Source organism: Zea mays, chromosome 2 (assembly GCF_902167145.1).
Source record: "Zea mays cultivar B73 chromosome 2, Zm-B73-REFERENCE-NAM-5.0, whole genome shotgun sequence".
NCBI lineage: Eukaryota > Viridiplantae > Streptophyta > Magnoliopsida > Poales > Poaceae > Zea > Zea mays.
Genome location: NC_050097.1, coordinates 30450926 through 30478193, shown reverse-complemented (window position 1 = coordinate 30478193; position 27268 = coordinate 30450926). Strand labels below are relative to the sequence as shown.

The following is a 27268-nucleotide window of genomic DNA, read 5'->3' as shown; positions in this document are numbered from 1 at the left end:
GATAGACCTTGTGCAGCTTGTCAAGCAGGCAAACAGGTGGGAAGCTCTCATCACACCAAAAATGTGATGACCACATCAAGACCCTTGGAGATGCTTCACATGGACCTCTTCGGACCCGTCGCCTATCTAAGTATAGGAGGAAGTAAGTATGGTCTTGTTATAGTTGACGACTTTTCCCGCTTCACTTGGGTATTCTTTTTGCAGGATAAATCTGAAACCCAAGGGACCCTCAAGCGCTTCCTAAGGAGAGCTCAAAACGAGTTTGAGCTCAAGGTGAAAAAGATAAGGAGCGACAATGGGTCCGAGTTCAAGAACCTTCAAGTGGAGGAGTACCTTGAGGAGGAAGGGATCAAGCACGAGTTCTCCGCTACCTACACACCACAGCAAAATGGTGTGGTAGAGAGGAAGAACAGGACGCTTATAGACATGGCAAGGACGATGCTTGGAGAGTTCAAGACCCCCGAGCGCTTTTGGTCGGAAGCCATGAACACGGCTTGCCACGCCATCAACAGGGTCTACCTTCATCGCCTCCTCAAGAAGACGTCGTATGAGCTACTAACCGGTAACAAACCCAATGTTTCGTATTTTCGAGTTTTTGGGAGTAAATGCTACATTCTAGTGAAGAAGGGTAGGAATTCCAAATTTGCTCCTAAAGCCGTAGAAGGGTTTTTGTTAGGTTATGACTCAAATACAAAGGCGTATAGAGTCTTCAACAAATCATCTGGGTTGGTTGAAGTCTCTAGCGACGTTGTATTTGATGAGACTAATGGCTCTCCAAGAGAGCAAGTTGTTGATTTTGATGATGTAGATGAAGAAGAGGTTCCAACGACCGCAATACGCACCATGGCGATTGGAGATGTGCGGCCACAGGAACAAGATGAGCAAGATCAACCTTCTTCCTCAACAATGGTGCAACCCCCAACTCAAGATGATGAACAGGAGGCGTGTGATCAAGGGGGAGCACAAGATGATCATGTAATGGAGGAAGAAGCACAACCGGCACCTCCAACCCAAGTTCGAGCAATGATTCAAAGGGATCATCCTGTCGACCAAATATTGGGTGATATTAGCAAGGGAGTAACTACTCGATCTCGATTAGTTAATTTTTGTGAGCATTACTCCTTTGTCTCTTCTATTGAGCCTTTCAGGGTAGAAGAGGCCTTGCTAGATCCGGACTGGGTGTTGGCCATGCAGGAGGAGCTCAACAATTTCAAAAGAAATGAAGTTTGGACACTGGTGCCTCGTCCCAAGCAAAATGTTGTGGGAACCAAGTGGGTGTTTCGCAATAAACAAGACGAGCACGGGGTGGTGACAAGGAACAAGGCACGACTTGTGGCAAAAGGTTATGCCCAAGTCGCAGGTTTGGACTTTGAGGAGACTTTTGCTCCTGTGGCTAGGCTAGAGTCCATTCATATTTTGCTAGCATATGCCGCTCACCATTCTTTCAGGTTGTTCCAAATGGATGTGAAGAGCGCTTTCCTCAACGGGCCAATCAAGGAGGAGGTGTACGTGGAGCAACCCCCTGGCTTCGAGGATGAACGGTACCCCGACCACGTGTGTAAGCTCTCTAAGGCGCTCTATGGACTTAAGCAAGCCCCAAGAGCATGGTATGAATGCCTTAGAGACTTTTTAATTGCTAATGCTTTCAAGGTTGGGAAAGCCGATCCAACTCTTTTTACTAAGACTTGTGATGGTGATCTTTTTGTGTGCCAAATTTATGTCGATGACATAATATTTGGTTCTACTAATCAAAAGTCTTGTGAAGAGTTTAGCAGGGTGATGACTCAAAAGTTCGAGATGTTGATGATGGGCGAGTTAAACTACTTCCTTGGGTTCCAAGTGAAGCAACTCAAGGATGGGACCTTCATCTCCCAAACAAAGTACACACAAGATTTGATCAAGAGGTTTGGGATGAAGGACGCCAAGCCCGCAAAGACTCCAATGGGAACCGACGGACACACCGACCTCAACAAAGGAGGTAAGTCCATTGATCAAAAGGCATACCAGTCAATGATAGGGTCTTTACTTTATTTATGTGCTAGTAGACCGGACATTATGCTTAGTGTATGCATGTGTGCTAGATTTCAATCCGATCCTAAGGAGTGTCACTTAGTGGCTGTGAAGCGAATTCTTAGATATTTAGTCGCTACGCCTTGCTTCGGGATCTGGTATCCAAAGGGGTCTACCTTTGACTTGATTGGATATTCAGACTCCGACTATGCTGGATGTAAGGTCGATAGGAAGAGCACATCGGGGACGTGCCAATTCTTAGGAAGGTCCCTGGTGTCATGGAGTTCTAAGAAACAAACTTCTGTTGCCCTATCCACCGCTGAGGCCGAGTACGTTGCCGCAGGACAGTGTTGCGCGCAACTACTTTGGATGAGGCAAACCCTCAGGGACTTTGGCTACAATCTGAGCAAAGTCCCACTCCTATGTGATAATGAGAGTGCTATCCGCATGGCGGATAATCCTGTTGAACACAGCCGCACAAAGCACATTGACATCCGGCATCACTTTTTGAGAGACCACCAGCAAAAGGGAGATATCGAAGTGTTTCATGTTAGCTCCGAGAACCATCTAGCCGATATCTTTACCAAGCCTTTAGATGAGCAGACCTTTTGCAAGTTGCGTAGTGAGCTCAATGTCTTAGATTCGCGGAACTTGGATTGATTTATAGCATACATGTGTTTATGCCTTTGATCATGTTCCTTTTGCATTGTGTTGTTTATTTATGGTGCTCAAGTTGTACATGCACTCCCCGGACCTCACAAGTCCTTTGCAAGTGATGCACAAATTTAGGGGGAGATGTGCTACAACTTGACCCTTTGAGATTAACTGTGTGCTTGAGTTTGCCTGATTTAGTCTAGAAGGTGGATTGAAAGGGAAAAGGTGGACTTGGACCATGCAAGACTTCCACTGCACTCCGATGAAAGAGTAACTTCTTCCAAGTTCATCTTAGTACTCTTATTGCCTTTTTACTCTCAGTTGAAGATTTTGGTGAGGCAATGGGGTTAAAGGGCCAAAATTGATCCCGTTTTGGTGTTGGATGCCAAAGGGGGAGAAAATAAGGCCAAAGCAAGAAATGGATCAGCTACCACTTGAGAAATTTTGAAAAAGTAGAGTTAGAGTTTTTGTTTGACAAAATACTCTTGTTTACTTCTTACTATCAAAAGTTGGTCTCTTGTGGGGAGAAGGATTAATTATGGGATAAAGGGGGAGTTTTTGAATCCTTGATTAATTTCTCGTGAAAAATCTCTCCTTATGTTTCAACATGTGTGTTTGACTTAGAGATAGGAAATTGAGTTTGATTTGCAAAAACAAACCAAGTGGTGGCAAAGAATGATCCATATATGTCAAATTTGAATCAAAACAATTTTGAGTTCTTATTTGAAGTGATTTTGCACTTGTTCTATTTGCTTTATGTTGTGTTGGCATAAATCACCAAAAAGGGGGAGATTGAAAGGGAAATGTGCCCTTGGGCCATTTCTAAGTATTTTTGTGATTTAGTGTCCAACACAAGTGCCTAAGTGTTGATCTATGCAAAGTGGTGGACAAAGTTAAAATCAAGTCAAAAGGTATGTTTCTCATACTTAGTACATTGTTTTAGAGACTAATGTATTGTGTCTAAGTGCTGGAAACAGGAGAAATCGAATTGGAGAAGAGATGGCCTTGTTCAGCCAAAGCCATCTCTGTCTGGGTGCACCGGACTGTCCGGTGGTGCACCGGACAGTGTCCGGTGCGCCAGGCTGGCTCAGGCAAACTTGCTGCTCTCGGGAAGAAATAAACGGCGTACGGCTATAATTCACCGGACTGTCCGGTGTGCACCGAACAGTGTCCGGTGAGCCAACGGTCGCCGGGCCAACGGTCGGCCGCTTAATCCGGGCGCGACGCGTGGCCGAGCCAACGGCTAGAAGGGGGCACCGGACAGTGTCCGGTGCACCAATGGCTCCCAGGTGCCAACGGTCGGCTTTGCCAAATAAGGAAGGAGATCCGCACCGGACAGTGTCCGGTGGTGCACCGGACTGTCCAGTGCGCCAGGCGACAGAAGGCAAGAATTGCCTTCCCGGATTGCTCTCAACGGCTCCTAGATGCCTTGGGGCTATAAAAGGGACCCCTAGGCGCATGGAGGAGAACAACTGAAAGTGCATTCATCCCTTTTGTGAGTTTTGGTGATTTGGATAACAACACATTTAAAGGTCTAACGAGTTTGCTAAGTGTTGAACAGGAAATTCATTATGATGAACATAATTGAATAGTGTATAATGATCAGTGAACGAAGGTTCAACACGAGGTTAAATAACCAATGAGACAATGCAAATGGATATTATATGATCTCTATATTGGTTTGAATATATGGACAAGACCCAAGAAATCACTACATACATATGATCAAAATAGAGGATGAAGTGATTAAGAGGATAGGTCAAGCCAAAGTGAATAAGATATGAGGAATCGTGAATTGGCTTGACCATATTACTATCAGTCCATATATGCTTCTATGAGAATCAAACTAGAGCTTGATTGATCTTAACGGTTATATCTAGAAGACATTCAAGCAAGGTTCACAATATTGAAGAAATGATTCTCTCAATGGATGATCAATATGATGTGACTCAAGAATGGCTTGATAGGGTGAAGATAGCAAGGAAAGGGCTTCGAGGAACTAAGCGAAGGTGAAGGCAAAGCGACGACTTGTGGACCGAGGTACCATGGCTAAGGTGAAGAAGAGAGTACTTGCACTAAGTCGATGAACTAATCAGCTATGAAGAGTTATAACATGTTGATGCATCAGTACAGTGACTTGAAGCCATGATTTGAACTCTCATATGGTGATATGGTACAAGTCACATGGTTTGATTTATGTTTGCTTCAAAAGGTGAGACAAAGATGTTTGTGATCCTTATGAAGCAAGCCATGGAGAAATCACACATGAGACACCAATGACTCAAGGAGTTTACTTAATTATATTTTATTTAACTTGAGTATAGGAATCGTCGTACTATAAAGAGGGATCCAAAAAGAAGGTAGGTGTTTGCCAAAGCTCAAGCCTCTATATTCAAAAGCTATTTTTTGAAAACCAAAAATCTCTTTAAAATTCTATGGTTGACCGTGGTTAGGTTTGAGAAACCTAGAGTGTTCTTGTTGAAAAGGAGCTGAACTTCTTAAACTGCAGCTGAGCTTTTCAGCTGAGCTGAACTTCAGCTGAGCTAAGCTTCTTCAGCTGAGCTTTTCAGCTGAGCTGACCTTCAGCTGAGTTGAGCTTTCTCAACTCCAGCTGAACTTCAACTTCAACCGGGGTCCAGGGCAAGTTCAACCGGGGTCCAGAGAGGTTCAACCGGTGTCTAGGGAAAGTTCAGCTGGGGTATTTTCCCCGGACCTCACTGGTCAAAAGCGGTTGAACCGGTCCTAGGGGAGGTTCAACCGGTGTCAGGGTCACCTGACCGGTCTGACCTCCTGACTGGCAGACTGACTGCCAGTGTGACCCCCAGGCGGTTGAACCGGCCCTAGGGGCGGTTCAACCGGTGTGAGGACCTGTTTTTGCAGTCTGACCTGCAGTCTGCCAGTCTGACTGGCAGACTGTCTGTCAGCCTGCCCCAGGCGGTTGAACCGGTCTTAGGGGCGGTTCAATCGGTCTTGGTCAACTTGACCAGTCTGCAGGTCAGTCTGCCAGTCAGTCTGACAGTCAGACTGGCAGACAGTCTGCCTGACCTGCCAGGGGCGGTTCAACCGCCCTAGGGGGCGGTTCAACCGGTCTCAGACAGAAAAATCTGCCCAACGACTAGTTTTGAGCTCCACCTATATATACTCACTCCTACCTCTCTCCCCACACACAAGAGCACGACCCAAACTCCATTTCTAACTTGAAGAACACCTCCCACTCTCTCTCACACATCTCTTGCCTCTCCCATTTCAAATCTTTGGAGAGAAATCTTTGAGTGAGTTTGAGAGCTACGGTTTTTGTGCTTCATCTCCACATCTCTCTTGCTTTTCTTCATTCGAGCTTTGGTATTACATCGAGTTCTTTGTGGATTCATTACTCTTGGAGATTCTAGCTCCTAGACGACTAGGTGTCTCTTGTGAGTCTCCAAATCTTGTGGAAGACCACAAGAAAGTTTGTATTACCCGCTCGTTTGAACAAAGATTAGTGTGTGAGCTTGACCTTTGTGGTCGGCAAAGGGAGGATTAGGGTTGAAAGAGACCCGGCTCTTTGTGGGCGCCTCAACGAGGAAGTAGGGCACCTTGGTGGTGTGACTGAACCTCGGGATAAATCTTGTGTCTTTTGTGTTCTTGTTCATTGTGCTTATTCGTGTTCTTCGTTCTCTCACCATCCGTGAAAGATTTGTTTATATCTTTTTGGTGTGTGGATTTTGAGAAGTGCCCTTCTCAGATCTACTATTTTGAACCTTGTGGGTCATTTAGAACATCTCATTTCCAAAGTTAACTGGGTGAATTTCGAGATCAAATCAGTTTTACCCAGTTTGCTTCTAGTTTTTGTTGAAAAAGTTTTAACTTGCCTATTCACCCCCCCTCTAGGCAACTTTCAACAACCAAGCATTCCTTGAGCACTCTTGATCACTCACACTCCATTCTTGCGCACTTGTTCGACATTCTAGTGATTTGAGCTCCGTTCTAGTGTGCTAGTTTTTTTTGAGCTTAAGTCTGGGTCTTGTGTGTGCGTATTTGCTGTGATCTTTGTGTCTTGTGTGAGTTGCTAATCCCTCCCTTACTCTGTGCTTCTTTGTGAACATCTTTGTAAGGGCGAGAGACTCCAAGTTGTGGAGATTCCTCGCGAACGGGATATAGAAAAGAAAAGCAAACACTGTGGTATTCAAGTAGGTCTTTGGACCGCTTGAGAGGGGTTGATTGCAACCCTTGTCCATTGGGACGCCACAACGTGGAAGTAGGCAAGTGTTGTACTTGGCCGAACCACGGGATAAACCACTGTGTCTACCTGTGTTGATTCTCTTGTGGTTATTGTGTTTCGCTAAGACTCTTCTCTAGCCACTTGGCAATACTGTGCTAACGCTTAACCAAGTTTTTGTGGCATTAAGTTCAAGTTTTACAGGATCACCTATTCACCCCCCCTCTAGGTGCTCTCACAAAGGTAAAACACACAAGAGACACGCGATTTTTATCCCGTGGTTCGGCCAAGTAACACTTGCCTACTTCCACGTTGTGGCGTCCCAATGGACGAGGGTTGCACTCAACCCCTTTCAAGTGATCCGATGATCAACTTGAATACCATGGTTTTTCCTTTCTTTGTCTTTCTCCCGTTTGCGAGGAATCTCCACAACTTGGAGCCTCTCGCCCTTACAATGAAGATCACAAAAGATGTACGGAAGTAAGGGAGGGGAGAGCAACACACACAAGACTCAAATCACAGCCCAATCACGCACACAAGTCACAACTTGAGCTCAAAACACAACCCACGGAGTTCACAACTCAAATGGAGCTCAAGTCACTATCTCAAAGAATCAAATGCGCAAAGTTGGAGTCTTGGAGGCTTATAATGTTTATTCAATGCTTGAGTGACTCCTCCATGCGCCTAGGGGTCCCTTTTATAGTCCCAAGGCAGCTAGGAGCCGTTGGAGGCTAACAAGGAAGGCCAAAGTTACCTTCTGTCGGGTGATGCACCGGACAGCCACTGTTCATGTCCGGTGCGCGATCTCCTTCCTATTCTGGCGCAGATGACCGTTGCCATGCTGTTTTAAGTGCTTGAGAGATTTGAGCGTGTTTATGAGCTGTAACTCTATCATTCTTGTTCTTGCACCCTCTCTCTAGTTTGTGTGTGTTGTTGCTGCGATTGTGCTCTTGCGTATGTACTCTTCTCTCTCCCTTACTCCATTTTTTATTGTGTTCAATTGTGTAAGGTGTGAGAGACTCCAATGTGGAGTTTGCATTGTTTTGAGCAAAATTTGCAGGATCGCCTATTCACCCCTCTAGGTGCTCTCACACGTCTGAAATGTATAGATTAGAAATGACAACTGAGAATCCCCGTGAGAGAATAGCTCCCCATTCCCGTCCTCGTGATAAAGAATTCCCCCATACATATCCTCACGAACGCTTGCGGGGACATTTTTTTAATCCCCGTCATTGTTGGTCACTTGTTCTCTCAAATGATGTAGATCAAGAACAAGGCAACACAATTGTTAAGGATTAAGGACATTCGTCCTACAAAGCATTATCTCCTCTTAGATATAATGATCTTCAGATGAAGGTCATGAAGGACATGCCTTCATCATTCACGAATGAACAAGAATACATAGAGATAATGAATGTAATTCATTGGCTCATTCACATATATATTTCATAATGTACACATGAATATTAGTAAAATTTACATTACATTGATACCTTCGTCTTGTTTGAAGGTGCTAACGCGAGAGCGATTACAATCCAGCGTGAACATAATGCATATGATGAATATAATGCTTCATGAGATGGGGTCTTAGGAGATAAATAAGGGGGGTTAGGAGTTTAGGGTTTCTAACCTTGGGATCAAAATTGGGATGTTACATCGCGCGCGGGCTCGACTTTCGTAGCCTAGCCGCCGTCGCCGGCGGCGCGGGGGAACCAGATGCTATGCTGCTGTGCTGCGGGTCGCTCTCCTCCTGGGTGCGCCGCTTCGTCGCCTACATTGGGTAAGTCAGTTGATTGCTAGGCTTGTCTGCTTCCCGCTTGCTCCGATGTGATTGGGTTGAGTGGGCTTCTCAATCCTTATCATCCACATGGAATGAGAATAATCGTCTCAATCCATACAGATATTCATATGGATTGAGTGAGTTTCTCAATCCCTATCGTCCACATGGAATAAGAATAACCGAACGGACTCTTCATGAAATCCGTTGCGATGAGTGGATAGCTAGCACTTTGTAGGTTCCAAAATGGTTTAAGTTACTAGGTGTTAGCTCTAGACAACCCAAACTCATACGAAGGAAAAACAGAATGTTCTAACTATTTGTTTCAAATGTAGCATTTTTTTATTTGTGCTGTTATGCGTCAATTACCCGGTAGTACTAATCATTTCTTGGCCAATCCTGGCTTGCAACAGAGCAGAGGTTGTTTTGGTTGTGCCCAGCCTACTCCAACAGTAGTTGTTGATGAGCCTACAAAAGGTTTAAGAATTCAAGGACGCTCAGTAAAAAGGCGCAACGTATCAGACGACTTTTGGAGCTCGAGCCCTCACGAAATGTAGAATAGTGTCTTGCAATCCCGGCACAGTATGTCCTCAATCAGCACAGCAGCACAGCCTAATGATCAGCGTGTTTCTGGAACTAGCAGCTCCCCAAATGAATTTGTAAATCAAGGTAAACTAGCTACACATATCTACATTCATATAACAGTTGGTGCTCATATGCACTAATTTATAATGTTAGATTGTTTGTTCCATACCCCTGTGAGTTTTCAGAAAACATTAAACTAATATTTGCTTGTTGAAGTTCTGTTCATGCTTATTTAATTAAACTGCATTTCAGTATGGTGCGTTTGTGCTCGAGAGAATTCAGCGAAATGGCAATTTTACAAGATGCCATGTGATAGAAATCCTATGCAAATTATTACCTAGCATGACTGTATGCAGTAGCAGTTTGTGGAACTCAGCTATGCTCCTATAATTGGTAACTAATTAGTGTTACCTGTTAGCTATGCGATCTATAATCTAGCAATAAGAACCCTTTTTGGTCTTCATGACAGTGTCTCTCACGCAAGTTTTTTTTGGGGGCAATAGGCCAACTGAACCCTGACTTTGCCCGCACGGTCAGATGTAGCCACCGCCTGACCTCCACAACCACAGTATCTACCGACTCGCCGTCATGTCCGTTTCCGAGGCCGCTTATCCACCGCCGCCCCCGTCCTCATGGGCACAACAGATCCGCGCGGCCGCTGCCGAGGGCCACTTCTGCGACGCTGTCTCCCTCTTCCTCCGGATGCGCGCCTCCGCCGCGCCACGCTCGTCTGTCCCGGCCTCACTCCCGGCCGCGCTCAAGTCCTGTGCCGCCCTAGGCCTGAGCGCCCTCGGCGCCTCCCTCCATGCGCTGGCCATCCGCTCCGGTGCATTCGCCGACCGTTTTACCGCCAATGCCCTCCTCAACCTCTACTGCAAGGTCCCGTGTTCGTATCTCGACTCCACTGGTGTGGCCATAGTGGATGTACCCGGATCATCAACCGCATTTGAGAGCGTGCGGAAGGTGTTCGACGAAATGATCGAGAGGGACGTGGTGTCCTGGAACACTTTGGTGCTGGGCTGCGCGGAGGAAGGGAGGCACCATGAAGCACTGGGGTTTGTCAGGAAGATGTGCAGGGAAGGGTTTAGGCCTGACTCGTTCACCTTATCCACTGTGCTCCCAATCTTCGCGGAGTGTGCTGATGTCAAGAGAGGCTTGGAGGTGCATGGTTTTGCCTTCAGGAATGGGTTTGATAGCGATGTGTTCGTTGGCAGTAGCCTGATCGATATGTATGCGAATTGTACAAGGACGGATTATTCTGTCAAAGTGTTTGACAACCTCCCGGTACGAGACCATATTCTGTGGAACTCCCTGCTTGCAGGTTGTGCACAAAATGGTTCAGTTGAGGAGGCCCTTGGAATATTCCGTCGGATGCTGCAGGCTGGTGTTAGACCTGTGCCCGTGACTTTCTCGAGCCTCATACCTGTCTGTGGTAATTTGGCATCATTGCGCTTCGGGAAGCAGCTGCACGCCTATGTGATCTGTGGTGGGTTTGAAGATAACGTGTTTATATCTAGCTCCCTGATTGACATGTACTGCAAATGTGGGGAGATTAGCATTGCCCATTGCATATTTGACAAGATGAGTTCACCAGACGTTGTATCGTGGACTGCGATGATCATGGGGTATGCATTGCATGGTCCAGCAAGAGAGGCACTTGTGCTGTTTGAGAGAATGGAACTGGGAAATGCAAAGCCTAACCATATCACCTTTCTTGCGGTTCTGACTGCATGTAGTCATGCTGGCTTAGTGGATAAGGGCTGGAAATATTTCAAGAGTATGTCAAATCATTATGGAATTGTTCCTACTCTAGAGCATTTTGCAGCGCTTGCTGACACCCTTGGTCGTGCAGGAGAGTTAGACGAAGCATATAATTTTATATCGAAGATGCAAATAAAACCAACTGCGAGTGTCTGGTCCACATTGTTAAGGGCTTGCAGGGTCCATAAAAATACCATGTTAGCTGAGGAAGTAGCCAAGAAAATAATGGAGCTTGAACCTAGGAGCATTGGGTCTCATGTAGTATTGTCAAATATGTATTCAGCTTCTGGGAGATGGAATGAAGCAGCACACCTACGAGAATCCATGAGAAAAAAGGGTATGAAGAAGGATCCAGCTTGTAGTTGGATTGAAGTGAAGAGCAAACTGCATGTCTTTGTAGCTCATGATAGGTCCCACCCTTGGTATGACAGGATTATTGATGCACTGAATGCTTTCTCAGAGCAGATGGCACGCGAAGGTCATGTACCCAATACAGAGGATGTTTTCCAGGATATTGAAGAAGAGCACAAGTCATATGTGTTATGTGGTCACAGTGAGAAACTTGCTATAGTGTTTGGTATTATAAGCACGCCTGCTGGAACAAAAATTCGTGTGATGAAGAATCTCCGAGTCTGTATTGATTGCCACACAGTAACTAAATTTATTTCAAAGTTAGCTGATAGGGAGATTGTGGTGCGTGATGCAAACCGTTTCCACCACTTTAAGGATGGAAACTGTTCCTGCGGGGACTTTTGGTGATCGGGTAACCACTTGGGATTATCATATGTGTTGCGATATAAAGTGAATTGCTTATTTTTCTCCATCTACTTAAGCTTTTGAGTTGAATTGGTCGGATCATGCAATGAGTTCCAATCATTGCGAGAACATTAGAGCCATCTGAACACTATATGTTCTTACTCTTTGATTATATTAAGGTAAACTTACTCTTCTTACTTTCAATAGCTGCTCTATCACTGTACAAAATTCAGCTCGTTGAGTGTGTTGAGATATTTTTTGTACATGAAATTGCAGTTTCATCTGCTTTTGATGCCAGTTCTGCAATCCATCAAAGTACTAGCTACAGTGTGCTCAATTTCTCAAATTATGTTTTCATTGTTGAATCATGGTCACCTTATCCCCACCTTGCATAAAGAATAAAGAAAGGTATGGATTCTTGAAGTGTGCTTAAATAGTTAATCATCCAACCTCAGTGTCCACCTTGACAGTGGTAAACACTGAATGATAGCACCAATACCCATACTATATTAAATGTAGCATCACCTTGCATTGTGTAGCTGTATTGAATGTAGCACCAACACTCATACTTGTAATCATTTGACTGAGTGAGCACCCTGCAGCAATCTTTTTCTGAATCAAGATCTTTCATGGGCTGTTATCTCAGTTTCTTCTCATGTTTGACCATATGCTCATAACATTTGCTCCCTCCGTTCACAAATATATTATGCCGTTGATTTTTTTCTAAAACTTTGACAACTCGTCGTATTTACTTGACAAATATTTATCTGAAGATTGTGAAGATACAGAAAAAAAAAATCGTCATTCTCATTTGGTGGAAGGACAATGCACACAGATTGTCGCTTTTGGTTCACATGGCCCAGGATGTCCTTGCAATACCAATATCAACAGTAGCTTTAGAGTCCGTCTTCAGCACAAGTGGATGTATTTTGGAAGACTTTCGTACCTCCCTTACTCTATTCATGTTGGAGGTCCTTGTATGTACCCAAGATTGGCCCCGAAGGTCTACTCCCATTGACATACAAGATAATATTGAGGAATTGGCCATTATAGAAAAAGGTGGAATAATATCCATCATTTTTTGTATGTATTTGATGTTCAATCATTTCTAATTGATAGCCGCATGCTTTCATTCCTTTAATTTCAGAGCTAATTGAAGAATTTGGTAATGGTGGCAAAGGAAAAATTAAGGAGTCTGCTTCCACTTCCAAGTCTCAAGCAACAGCAACTAGCAGTAGGTGCCTCTCCAAAGGTATATATATTTTGTTGTATGAGCCCATAACTGTTTACTGGTATGACTATGAGCGCATGACTGTTTATTGCTATGAGCTGCACTGTTTACTTATACTCCATCCGTTTCTTTTTAATTGTCGCTGGATAGTTCAATTTTGCACTATCCAGCGACAACTAAAACGAAACGGAGGGAGTATATATTTTGCTTCAACCTGTGTATGTTGGACAGAATGACAGGATAACTGGATAATAAGTGTGCTGTGTGCAACCGGTGCTGCCTGTGTGTCTGTGCATGTCCACGTCCCCCTTTGGCGTTGGCGATCTCCCTGTCTCCCTGTGTGCAAGTGCAACACTGGAAGTCTGCAATAGGTGCTGGCGTGCTGCACTGCTGCCTCTGTCGACTGTGTCTTTGTCTGTGTGTGCATGAGCCATATCCCTGTCTCTATTTGGCTTTGGCGTCTTGGGCTCTTGGATCTTGGCGAATTGCGATTGGCGATGTCCCTGTCTCCCTGTGAGTGTGTGCAACCGGTAATAGCAGTAGCACTACTGCAGAGAACCTGAATGTATTTTTCATGCTGCCAGCCTGCCAGTCTATGAACTATGATCAATGTGAATCAAAACTTTGTATTCAAATTTATGAGTTAAATTTGTGAGTTAGAACTTAGAATGGCTAAGTGACATTCTTCGTATGTTTTTCAAAAATGTTAATCAGAACTTTGTATGCTTCCACTTTAAATAGGCAGTTAATGTGGATAAAATCAATTTGGCTACCGGGAGTACCCATGCCCAGTCCTGCCCGTGTAGAGCGCACCGTGTCGGGGCATCGAGCACGCGTGCGACAGGTGGCGCGGCGCTCGAGCGCGGAGCCGGGGCGTCGAGTGCGTAGTGTTGGTCGACCTCGACCACAACTTCTGGCGACGACCGACGAGGGCACATTGTGGAGGGTGCCGGGTTGCTGGCTGCAGGCACTGGTATGGCCCTCTCGTCTACATCTCCTATTTTAAACCCTACAGTACTATATCTTTACTGTTACCACGGTATATAATTATATTTGATAGTATAGTACAACAGTCATACGACACCCGAGGGTTCAGTGACAAGCCAGATGATGGATCCTCATAAAAAATAAATTTAAAATTAAAGTAGACCATCTCCATAAAAAATCAATTTAAATTAAAGTAGACCTATGATCCACATATCTTATACTGCACATCATTTTAACTAAAAGTTAAAGAAAGATATGAGTGGAAAAAGAGACATGTCTCTTTTTATAGCTCGCTCTCCCGCACCTAGTAAGATGGTACTATCCGGAAGTGTTGCGTGTGGCTTCACGTCATGTTGGTCTTGAATGTTTTCTCACGACATATGTCTTGTTTGTTAGGCGAGACGTCTTGTTTGTTAGGCGAGACGTGGGAGAGAAACAGATTTACTCTACGTGGGTAACGTATGATGCACGAAACTCGGAGTAGAGGCTACGTAAATAGTGTACTTTAGTACTCTATATTGCAAAAACGTGTTTTACATGATCATATAAACGATTTGTTGGCCATTTGTGTTGTCGAGTTGCAAGTCATAGTTATCAATTTAAACTTTGAGCGATTTTTTCAATCACTCCTATTTATTAGATTATTGGTACCTTTTATGTTATACAATTTTAATTTACGATTAAATTCTTGAATATATGAAATCATATATTGATCGTGTTCAACAGTTCACCTATATGGTCACCCAAAACACTGTTTTGCATTGTTTTACACTCTAGACTGTACTGTTTATAGAGTGGAGTTTGAATCTAGGTCTGTGGATGGGGTAAGCTGCTGGAGATAGCCTTATAAGCTTCCTATTTCTAGTCTTTCGGTTGTGAAAAATATACCTCTATATATTTTACTCAGGCCTGCAGAGCAAAGCTATAGGTAGTGAACTGTGGGTGTACATGCACCCACGAAAATTTATAAAACCAGTAGAATAGAATAGATTTTTATCATATATGCATCATTTACAAGATATTATTATACACGCTCAAAGCGTATGCACCCTCCCTTCATTCACTTTAGGTTCGCCACTGCAGGCTTGCCACGTGCTATAGCAAAACAATTAGGAACATCATAGCGAAATACCATATACAAAAGTGTTGGGAGCATCTATTGCCAAAGGTCCTTAAGTGTTACATTATACGCTGAAACATGTTTTAGATACTAGTCAAGGATTGATGAAGTCAACCTTCATCCAAGGTGGTATGTGAACCTGGGGCAAAGCGGAGAAGCTTGATCTTCGAGGGGTTCACATACGAACGAAGTCGGGTATGGAGGCTTCGACTTCATGTCATCACTATGCGAAGCAGGCGACAAAGGAGAGATATTCCAAAAGCCCGGCTATTGCGACGGATACAAGAAAAGACGATTTCGCCCCCACAAGTGTTATGGATCATGTAAATAGGACTTTTGGGCATCTTTGTAATTTTGCCTTCATACAAAGTTATACCTCACCACTATAAATAGAGAAACAGTCCCATACATTACGTACACGTTGTTGATCAATGTATTCTGAAACCACTCTGCCTTCGAAGGTGTTTTTCGTTACCTTTGAACTCCTCTTTGTAAAGCTGAAGGTATCTTTGTAATTATTTGTAAGTAAAAAAAAGAGAAGCTGAGTTCATTTACTCAAATGTTTCGTTATGTTATATTGCTCTTTTGTTATAACATGTTGTATTATTCCCGTACAAATGAGCAGGCTTTTATTAAGTATATTTGAAGATTTCAATCGCTTCTTACCTTCTTCCTCTAGTTGATCCCTTCGAAGAATGGATTTTACTAAGGCCTTGTTTGGGTACTCTCGTATTCACTTCAATTCACATGTATTGAGGTGAATTAGAGTGTAACATGTATTGAGATTAATTGGTGTGTAAATTAGTTTAAGTTACAATCCAATCTAGCTCAATACATGTGGATTGAGGTGAATATGAGAGTACCCAAACAAGTCCTAAAGGTGAAAAGAAGAGTTTTCTCATCTTGTATTGTCTTGTTTTTTTATTTTCTTTCATGAACCAAGAAACAAGTGAAAACAAAAGGCTATAACGGTTTATTTAGAACCATGGTCTAAAAAAGCAGCAACGTGATTGTATTCATTTATCCCTCATGCTTGCAGGGTACACCAAATGAGCAGCTCGTGGTGGAGGCCCATGATTCCAGGGAAGTGCAGCACATTCTGGACTGTGGTCTGTGGAGAGTGGAGACGGGAGACCGCCATTCTTTTTCTTCAGCATGGAGCCACCACAACAATGTACCGGTACTTAGTTCGTCCATTTTTTTGTCATTCGGTATACCTTGGTAACAGGTATGATCCGCAGTGTGTAATTGTTGTGACATCAGAGTTAGATCTGAAAGGCATATATATTGAAACTACCGCGGTAATAATCCCGATCAGCATGATTATTCCGGTGGTATGCTATACTATACCCTGTAGTCTGTAGCTGTACCCAGTACGAGCATGTCATGAATGAGTTCATTAATACCTTCATAAATCTGGGACCGTCCAGCCACATGTGCAAGTACCAAGCGAGCCCATAATGCTAGCTGGAGCTCGCAACTCGCAAGATCCAGCTGAATCCTTCGCCCCAAGTGTGAAATAGTGGAAGCCAAGGTTCGTCATTTTTTTAGCTTGCTCCCTTAGTGCATGTTTGGTACTGCAGTTTTTGTATAATGTAGTTTTAAAATATCACAATTTACAATACATGACTCAGATACTATAGTACTCTCTCCGTTCTTTTTTATTTGTCACGGTTTAGTTAAAAATGAACTAGCGAACGACAAATATTCGAGAACACATGTAATATTATTTTATTACCACAATATCGTTTAAAACTGAGGTATGTTTAGTTCCATTGGAATTTGGAAAACCGAAGTATGGACTGCTTCTCCACGCTCGCACCTCTTGTCGATGACTCTCCCCCCCACGCTGGTGTCTTATGTCACCGAGCCCCTGTCGTGGTTCTACAACAGTGCCGCGAGGATGATGGCCATTTTGTTGTCAAATCTAGTGTTGTTGCTACCCTCAAAGCTTGTCACTCAGCATGTATTGTGCCTCTGTAGTGCTCCTCAGTGACGGAAAGGTGAGACAACAAGCGGAAGCAGCATAGATGAGCATCGTGGTCGTTTGGGAGGCAGGATGTTGGGTGGCAGCGGGCGGCACAGATGAACATGAGAGACATGAGGCAAGGTGGAGTTGGAGAGGCGAGAGATGGCTTGGTGGAGAAAACTTGGCCCGTCCTCTCCCTCTCTCCTAACTCGGGTGTGGTCACCGTGCAACCGATAGGGGACTAGAAGGCGGCACGGGCTACGCGATATGGGGCTAGAGTGCGACAAGGGGCGGCTCTACGATGTGTGCGGTTCGACAACATGGGAGTGTGGGCTGCAGCATGTCGGGAGGAGGAGAAGTCGTGGTGGAGCAAGATTCCGGTGGCGCAGGGGGCGGTGGCGTGGGGGTGGGGGTGCATGACATGGAGGAGACATGGAGGCACCAGGAGGACGAGCTAGGGTTAGGCAACTTATAAAACCTGATCTTCTTTTTGGATAATTCGGGTACCACCCTCTCGTACCCAAAAATACCCGAATTACCCCAGACTCCCTATGACTCATGTCATTGTTAATTATCAATTTGTGTATCTATAATTATGTGTAAGTGTGTATGACAATATTGAGTTGGGGGATTGTGATTACAGGTTGCATGCGTTTTTTATATGCATATGTGTCATTATTTACCTTATGTTTTGTCTGAGAGGAAATCTTCGCCCGGGTGGCGGAGTGCACCCGCCCTAAATCCTAAGATGAGGAGGGGCCTCGGCGTTTTGCTTGTTAGTTGGAAGCTGGGTGGAAACACAAGAACACACAATGATTTAGAGTGGTTCGGGTCGCTGGAGCGTAACACCCTACTCCACTGTGTGATGTATTGCTTGAGAGCTTGTATGAACTCGTGAGTGTCTGAGTGAGCCTGAAAGATTGAGCTTGTGTGTAACATCGCATGCCTCCCCTTTTATAGTTGAAGGGGGGTATGCACAAAGGTATTGAGCCCCGACATGTGGGCCCAGGGACATAAAGAATATAGCGCTTGGAGCCACAAATGTGTGCCGCTGGAGCAATCTTCTTGTGTCCTGACGCCCAAGATCTCCATATCCTCGTCGCGCAGGGGAAGCTTCTTGTAGAAGGGATGATGAGTACTGTGCGCCGCTCGGCACAGGCGCACTGTTCACCAACAGACTGGTCAGACGCGCCGTCTGCTGGGTGACCCTGACGCCTCCTGTCGGCGGATTGGACAGGACGCATTAAATGCTGAGAGGGCGCGTCGCCCGTCAGCGTGGTGGCAGGCGGCGCGTCCTTTCCGCAATAAATGCAAAGACTGCACATCTGTATGGGCCTTACATCAGGCTCGGCCCGTTAGCCTATGTTACGGGCCACAAGCCGCGCGGCCGTGGTGGGTCTCTGCCTGAGCGGGAAGCGTAGGGCCAGGCCTGGACACGTGTCGGCACCGGACCCTTGCCTGTGCCGAGGTCCTCTCCGCCCCAGGACCTTGCTAAGGCCTGGACCTCACTCGGGGGGACCTGAGACCCACCCGGGGGCCCCGGCATGCCCTCTTGGGAGCTCCGGACCTGTACGTACAGGGGTCCGGTGTCCCTTTGCGGAGGTCCGAACCCGACGGTTCTTCCTGGGATGCATTATCCTTCCTCGCCACGTGGTACCCTTAGGCCTGTCCACGTGGTGGGGTCAGGTGCCACTCTCCGTGTGACCTGGAGGCGTCGTACGGGTGCAGCGCCTTCATACTGTAGAAGAGGGTACCCCTGATTCAGGGTACCGACAGTGGCCCTGGGCTCGCCTCATGGGAGGATGCGAGCCTGTAGGTGGGGCCAAAGTCTGGTTGGCCTGCTGCTCCTGTGCGCCCGTTGGCGCGATTACCGCTGGCCCGCCTATGCCGTCTGCCATGCCTATTCCCACGGCTGACTGGCCCGTGACCTTCGTACTTAATGTCACTATTGGGCCATGCTCGGGGTGCCTCGATTCGCTGTACTGGTTCTGAAAAAACTTAGCTTTTTAGACTTCCGCGACGGCCCCGAGAAGTCATGGCATTAGCGCAAGCGGCGGTGCAATTTTTCTGCACTCAGTAACCGGCGCGCCGGTTGCATGACATGTGGGCCTGAGCCCCCGTGTTGGTTCGCCGGTTACAACGCAGCTGAGGGAGCGCACAACCGCGGGGCGGTTGTACGCATCTTGAGTGGCAGTTTGCCTTTTTGACCACTGGTTACGGCGAAGATGAAGGGGCGCTTTACCGTGGGGCGGTTGATGCTCCTTGTGCGGCGGTTCGCCTTCCAGACCGCTGGTTGCCCCGAAAATGAAGGGGCGCATAACTGCGGGGCAGTTGCACGCTCCTTCTTCGGGTCAGTCTGTGTGACATGTGGGGCCTGGCCCCCGTGTCATAAGGTGGGAACCCTGATGCACGTCGGGGGAGACTTCGCCCGTGACGCTTCGGGGGCGCGAGTGGGGAGATCTGCCTTTAAAAAGGGGTCGATCTCCCGGGTAGTAGCCATGCCTCACTCCTCTAGCGACCATCGCGCCCTTCCGCCTTCTGGGCCTCCAGATGGGGTGTGCCGGTGTTCTCTAGAGGGATCCGCGTCAGGGCCGTCTCCTCCGGCGATCTTATCGCCGAAGAGCTTGCGCTCGCGGCGGTGGCGCCGATCTTGTCTCCTTCTTCTTGTTGTTAGAGGAGTGCAACCCTATGAGGGTTGGCATTCTTTTGTCATCGTTCGGCTTCAAGGATTTTCATCATGCAACCCGGTCGCAACCTCCGGCTGGTGGTCATCCACAAGGATGACTACCAGCCTTGTGGTGGAGAGAAGCAAGCCAGGCTGTGGCCTCCCCCTGCCCTCAGCTTCAAGGATGTTCATCATCCGCGCTGGGGAGGAGGGCGAGCCGAGTCGGGGCTCCGCCTTTCGCGCGGGCTAGCGGCCCGCTTCTTCCTCCAACATTCGGGGGAGAAGGGCGTTCGCCAGCCTTGCGAAGGAGGCGAACTTTGGCTATGCGGGGTCGGCCGTCTGAGGCGCCATCAGCTGCCACGTGTCTGGCTCCTCAGCCTGGGTGGCTTTGGTGCCGCCTTCGGCGCTGCCTCCTGCCGCTTGGACGGAGCGTGGCTGCCCGTCCACCGCACGGACGACGGTTGCGCCGTGCGCAGGTCGGCCACATCCACGGCTTCTCCCGCGCCGTCGGCCGCACCGGGGGGGCATACAAGACGTCGTACGCCGCGGGGGCGGCGGCGACGTTCTTGGATGGTCTTGTCCTCACTCCCGCAATGAGGACAGGAGCGAGGACCTCTTCGTGCATGCTGGGGCGGTCGCCATTTGCCGGTACGGCACTGGTGCGCAGGTGGTCGCTGTCGTCAGTGCTGAGGTGGTCGCCGCCGCTGGTGAGGCTCCCCACTGTAGAGGTGGTTGCTTCCGCTGGCGAGACCATCAGTGCCATCTGCCGCCGGGACCCCGACTCTTTGGCTTTAATGGCCTCGTTGTCGCCCCCCGTAGGAAGATGGGGGCAAGGACCCTTTCGCAGCGGCGTACATGCTGAGATGATCGCCGCTGCTTGGCGAGTCGTCGATACAGAGGTGGCCACCGCCGTCGGTGCTGATGTGGTCGCTTCTGCCGGTGAGCCGCTCGGAGCTAGCTATCCCGTGGCCCTTACTGGTGTGGAGGTAGTTCATACCTGCAGAGTAGAAATGGAACTAGGGCTCCACTTGAAAACAGTTGTAATACTTTCGCTTTTTGTAAGGTACTCACGAGTACTATTTATTAAGCAGTATTAGCACTTATCTATTTTCAACTTGTTCCTGCTGTGTGCGATATTGTTGACTCCTCCTTGGTACCTGGCCCCCCACCTGGGATGCAGGCTTGATGTGTTGAGGTTGGATACCAGCGTTTCTGAAAAGGTTGTCAACAATCCTCGGGAGGCAAACTCGCCGGGATTTGGATCTGTACACAACTTTTAGCTAGGAAGCATTAGTAGTACACCTCATAGGGTTCTCCGTCTGACATTAGTCGTCCTTTGATACATGCTCAGGACTCGCAGTTTTAGTCCGGGTGGCCAAGTTGCATGTCTGGACCCCCTTGGGTCGCGGTTCTAGATACTAGGACACTTGTCGCAGGGCGGTGGAGCGTGCAGGCCCACGATACGGGGCCAGGCTGAGCGACTGCACGGGCTCCGGACCACCCTAGGAGACTAATGTCCATTCTCTAGCTCCAGTCCCGAGGTTATCGGACCCGCAGGACTTATAACTCCAGATACTAAGTTCCTGTCACGGGGTGGCGGAGCATGCAGGCCCACGGTACGGGACCAGGCTGAAAGTCGCCTAGAGGGGGGTGAATAGGGCGAAACTGAAATTCTCAAAAATAATCACAACTACAAGCTGGGTTAGCGTTAGAAATATAATCGAGTCCGCGAGAGAGGGTGCAAAACAAATCGCAAGCGAATAAGGAGTGTGACACGTGGATTTGTTTTACCGAGGTTCGGTTCTCGCAAACCAACTCCCCGTTGAGGTGGTCACAAAGACCAGGTCTCTTTCAACCCTTTCCCTCTCTCAAACGGTCCCTCGGACCGAGTGAGCTTCTTCTTCTCAATCAAACGGGAACAAACTTCCCCGCAAGGACCACCACACAATTGGTGTCTCTTGCCTTGGTTACAATTGAGTTGATCGCAAGAAAGATTGAAAGAAAGCACGATTGCAAAAGCCAAGCGACAAGAGCGACAAATAACACACGGATCACTTGCTCTCTCAAGTCACTAATCACTAATGATCTCTTTTCTCAATTGTGAAACTTGGAGAGATGGAGGCTTTGAATGTGTCTTGGAATGGATTGCTAGCTCTTGTATTGAATGTTGAAGGTTGGAATGCTTGGATGAAGTGAATGGAGGTGGTTGGGGTTGTATTTATAGCCACCAACCACTTCCTAGTCGTTGCTCCATTCTGCCGACCGCGGACGGTCCGCGCCTGTAGATCAACGGCTGAAAATGCAACGGTCAGCAGTAACGGCTATATTGCATTTAATGCGTCGTTAGATGTCAGATAAAGTCAGTCGCGGACGGTCCGGTCGTGCACCCCGAACGGTCCGCGAGGACGCTATAATTCATTTTTCCGAACCCGTCACCTTCGGGTTTTTCGGTTCCTCACCTACCGGACGGTCCGCGCCTGAGGCCGGACGGTCCGCGCAAGGTCACGGACGGTCCTTGCCTTTTCTCCGGACGGTCCATAGTGTAGACTTGTATTTTTGCATTGGTTCTATCCGAGGGTCATCCTGGTGTTGCGGACGGTCCGCCGCAAGGGCCTGGACGGTCCGCGCTTGGCCTATTTTTCCAAAAAGCTTCTCCTGTCCGGAATAATCTACGGTATTCCGGACAGTCGATTTAGTATAGTTGTAGATGAACCTTTGGCACCTGTAGAACATATAATCTAGAGCAAACTAGTTAGTCCAATTATTTGTGTTGGGCAATTCAACCACCAAAATCAATTAGGAACTAGGTGTAAGCCTAATTCCCTTTCAATCTCCCCCTTTTTGGTGATTGATGCCAACACAAACCAAAGCAAATGTAGAAGTGCATAATTGAGCTAGTTTGCCTAATGTAAGTGCAAAGGTTACTTGGAATTGAGCCAATATAGATACTTATAAGATATGCATGGATTGTTTCTTTTATTTTTAACATTTTGGACCACGCTTGCACCACATGTTTTGTTTTTGCAAATTCTTTTGTAAATTCTTTTCAAAGTCCTTTTGCAAATGGTCAAAGTTAAATGAATAAGATTTTGCGAAGCATTTTCAAGATTTGAAATCTTCTCCCCCTGTTTCAAATGCTTTTTCCTTTTGACTAAAACAAAACTCCCCCTAAATGAAATTTCCTCTTAGTGTTCAAGAGGGTTTTGGTATATCAATTTTGAAATACTACTTTCTCCCCCTTTTGAACATAATAGAATACCAATTTGAAATTTCCAATTGAAAATCATTTTAAAATTTAGGTGGTGGTGCGGTCCTTTTGCTTTGGGCTAATACTTTCTCCCCCTTTGGCATGAATCGCCAAAAACGGAGTCATTAGAGCCCTTAGAATTACTTTCTCCCCTTTGGTCATAAATAAATGAGTGAAGATTATACCAAAGATGGAGTCCTTTTGCTTTGGACTCTCTCCCCCAAGGATGGAGAGTTGCCCGGAGCGACAGCGAAGGATGAGTTACGGAGTGGAAGCCTTTGTCTTCGCCGAAGACTCCAATTCCCTTTCAATACACCTATGACTTGGTTTGAGATAGACTTGAAGACACATTAGTCATAGCATATGAAAGAGATATGATCAAAGGTATATAAAAGAGCTATGTGTGCAAATTAACAAAAGAAGTTCCTAGAATCAAGAATATTTAGCTCATGCCTAAGTTTGTTAAAGGTTTGTTCATCAAGAGGCTTGGTAAAGATATCGGCTAATTGATCTTTAGTATTAATATACGAAATCTCGATATCTCCCTTTTGTTGGTGATCCCTAAAAAAGTGGTACCGAATGGCTATGTGCTTAGTGCGGCTATGCTCAACGGGATTATCTGCCATGCGGATTGCACTCTCATTATCACATAGAAGAGGGACTTTGGTTAGTTTGTAACCGTAGTCCCTAAGGGTTTGCCTCATCCAAAGTAATTGCGCGCAACAATTGCCTGCGGCAATGTACTCGGCTTCGGCGGTAGAAAGAGCTACGGAATTTTGCTTCTTTGAAGCCCAAGACACCAAGGATCTTCCCAAGAACTGGCAAGTCCCCGATGTGCTCTTCCTATTGATTTTACACCCCGCCCAATTGGCATCCGAATAACCAATCAAATCAAAAGTGTATCCCCTAGGATACTAAAGCCCAAACTTAGGAGTATAAACTAAATATCTCAAGATTCATTTTACGGCCGTAAGGTGAGCTTCCTTAGGGTCGGCTTGGAATCTTGCACACATGCATACGGAAAGCATAATATCCGGTCGAGATGCACATAGATATAGCAAAGAGCCTATCATCGACCGGTATACCTTTTGATCGACGGATTTACCTCCTTCGTCGAGGTCGAGATGCCCATTGGTTCCCATGGGTGTCTTGATGGGTTTAGCATCCTTCATCCCAAACTTGCTTAGAATATCTTGAGTATACTTCGTTTGGCTTAGGAAGGTGCCCTCTTGGAGTTGCTTCACTTGAAATCCTAAGAAATATTTCAACTCTCCCATCATAGACATCTCGAACTTTTGTGTCATGATCCTACTAAATTCTTCACATGTAGACTCGTTAGTAGACCCAAATATAATATCATCAACATAAATTTGGCATACAAACAAGTCATTTTCAAGAGTTTTAGTGAAGAGTGTAGGATCGGCTTTTCCGACTTTGAAGCCATTAGTGATAAGAAAATCTCTTAGGCATTCATACCATGCTCTTGGGGCTTGCTTGAGCCCATAAAGCGCCTTAGAGAGTTTATAAACATGGTTAGGGTACTCACTATCTTCAAAGCCGGGAGGTTGCTCAACATAGACCTCTTCCTTGATTGGTCCATTGAGGAAGGCACTCTTCACGTCCATTTGATAAAGCTTGAAGCCATGGTAAGTAGCATAGGCCAATAATATTCGAATTGACTCAAGCCTAGCTACGGGTGCATAGATTTCACCGAAATCCAAACCTTCGACTTGGGAGTATCCCTTGGCCACAAGTCGGGCTTTGTTCCTTGTCACCACACCATGCTCGTCTTGCTTGTTGCGGAAGACCCATTTGGTTCCTACAACATTTTGATTAGGACGTGGAACTAAATGCCATACCTCATTCCTAGTGAAGTTGTTGAGCTCCTCTTGCATCGCCACCACCCAATCCGAATCTTGTAGTGCTTCCTCTACCCTGTGTGGCTCAATAGAGGAAACAAAAGAGTAATGCTCACAAAAATGTGCAACACGAGATCTAGTGGTGACCCCCTTATGAATGTCGCCGAGGATGGTGTCGACGGGGTGATCTCGTTGGATTGCTTGGTGGACTCTTGGGTGTGGCGGCCTTGGTTCATCATCCCCCTTGTCTTGATTATTTGCATCTCCCCCTTGATTATTGTCGTCCTCTTGAGGTGGCTCATTTGCTTGATCTTCTCCTTCATCAACTTGAGCCTCATCCTCATTTTGAGTTGGTGGAGATGCTTGCGTGGAGGAGGAAGGTTGATCTTGTGCACTTGGAGGCTCTTCGAATTCTTTAGGACACACATCCCCAATGGACATCTTCCTTAGCGCAATGCACGGAGCCTCTTCATCACCTATCTCATCAAGATCAACTTGCTCTACTTGAGAGTCGTTAGTCTCATCAAACACAACATCACAAGAAACTTCAACTTTTCCAGTGGACTTGTTAAAGACTCTATATGCCCTTGTGTTTGAATCATATCCTAGTAAAAAGCCTTCTACTGTCTTAGGAGCAAATTTGGATTTTCTACCTCTTTTAATAAGAATAAAGCATTTGCTACCAAAGACTCTAAAATATGAAATATTTGGCTTTTTTACCGGTTAGGAGTTCGTATGAAGTCTTCTTGAGGATTCGGTGTAGATATAACCGGTTGATGGCGTAGCAAGCGGTGTTGACCGCCTCGGCCCAAAACCGATCCGAAGTCTTGTACTCATCAAGCATGGTTCTTGCCATGTCCAATAGAGTTCTATTCTTCCTCTCCACTACACCATTTTGTTGTGGAGTGTAGGGGGAAGAGAACTCATGCTTGATGCCCTCCTCCTCAAGGAAGCCTTCAATTTGAGAGTTCTTGAACTCCGTCCCGTTGTCGCTTCTAATCTTTTTGATCCTCAAGCCGAACTCATTTTGAGCTCGTCTCAAGAATCCCTTTAAGGTCTCTTGGGTATGAGATTTTTCCTGCAAAAAGAATACCCAAGTGAAGCGAGAATAATCATCCACAATAACTAGACAGTACTTACTCCCGCCGATGCTTATGTAAGCAATCGGGCCGAATAGATCCATGTGTAGGAGCTCCAGTGGCCTGTCGGTCGTCATGATGTTCTTGTGTGGATGGTGAGCACCAATTTGCTTCCCTGCTTGGCATGCGCTACAAATCCTGTCTTTCTCAAAATGAACATTTGTTAATCCTAAAATGTGCTCTCCCTTTAGAAGCTTGTGAAGATTCTTCATCCCAACATGGGCTAGTCGGCGGTGCCAGAGCCAACCCATGTTAGTCTTAGCAATTAAGCATGTGTCGAGTTCAGCTCTATCAAAATCTACCAAGTATAGCTGACCCTCTAACACACCCTTAAATGCTATTGAATCATCACTTCTTTTAAAGACAGTGACATCTACATCAGTGAATAGACAGTTGTAGCCCATTTTGCATAATTGAGATACAGAAAGCAAATTGTAATCTAAAGAATCTACAAGAAAAACATTGGAAATTGAATGGTCAGGAGATATAGCAATTTTACCCAATCCTTTGATCAAACCTTGATTTCCATCCCCGAATGTGATAGCTCGTTGGGGATCGTGGTTTTTCTCATAGGAGGAGAACATTTTCTTCTCCCCCGTCATGTGGTTTGTGCACCCGCTGTCGATTATCCAACTTGAGCCCCCGGATGCATAAATCTACAAAACAAGTTTAGTTCTTGACTTTAGGTACCCAAATGGTTTTGGGTCCTTTGGCATTAGACACAAGAACTTTGGGTACCCAAACACAAGTCTTTGACCCCTTGTGCTTGCCCCCAACATATTTGGCAACTACTTTGCCGGATTTGTTAGTCAAAACATAGGATGCATCAAAAGTTTTGAATGAAATGTCATGATCATTTGATGCATTAGGAGTTTTCTTCTTAGGCAACTTAGCACGGGTTGGTTGCCTAGAGCTAGATGTCTCACCCTTATACATAAAATCATGATTAGGGCCAGAGTGAGACTTCCTAGAGTGAATTCTCCTAATTTTGCTCTCGGGATAGCCGACAGGGTACAAAATGTAACCCTCGTTATCCTGAGGCATGGGAGCCTTGCCCTTAACAAAATTAGACAATTTCTTAGGAGGGGCATTAAGTTTGACATTGTCCCCCTTTTGGAAGCCAATGCCATTCTTAATGCCAGGGCGTCTCCCACTATAAAGCATACTACGAGCAAATTTAAATTTTTCATTCTCAAGTTCATGCTTGGCAATTTTAGCATCTAATTTTGCTATATGATCATTTTGTTGTTTAATTAAAGCCATGTGATCATGTATAGCATTAACATCAATATCTCTACATTTAGTACAAA

At 46.0% G+C, this 27268-nt stretch overlaps 1 protein-coding gene across 11 annotated transcripts; it reads left to right on the top strand.

Moving 5' to 3' along the window:
* Positions 1–9703: 9703 nt before the first annotated feature.
* On the top strand, positions 9704–15633 carry LOC100216998 (uncharacterized). Of its 11 annotated transcripts, XM_035965226.1 has the most exons (6): positions 9704–11920; positions 12018–12149; positions 12577–12800; positions 12889–12993; positions 13714–13945; positions 15167–15633. In XM_035965226.1, the coding sequence occupies exon 1, from the start codon at positions 9813–9815 to the stop codon at positions 11742–11744; it is 1932 nt and encodes a 643-aa protein (XP_035821119.1). In that variant the 5' UTR covers positions 9704–9812; the 3' UTR covers positions 11745–11920; positions 12018–12149; positions 12577–12800; positions 12889–12993; positions 13714–13945; positions 15167–15633. The 11 variants fall into 11 exon arrangements, with proteins under 11 accessions (XP_035821119.1, XP_035821118.1, XP_008667361.1 ...); XM_035965225.1 differs by having other exon boundaries at positions 12018–12800; positions 15206–15633; XM_008669139.4 differs by having other exon boundaries at positions 12018–12800.
* Positions 15634–27268: the final 11635 nt, after the last annotated feature.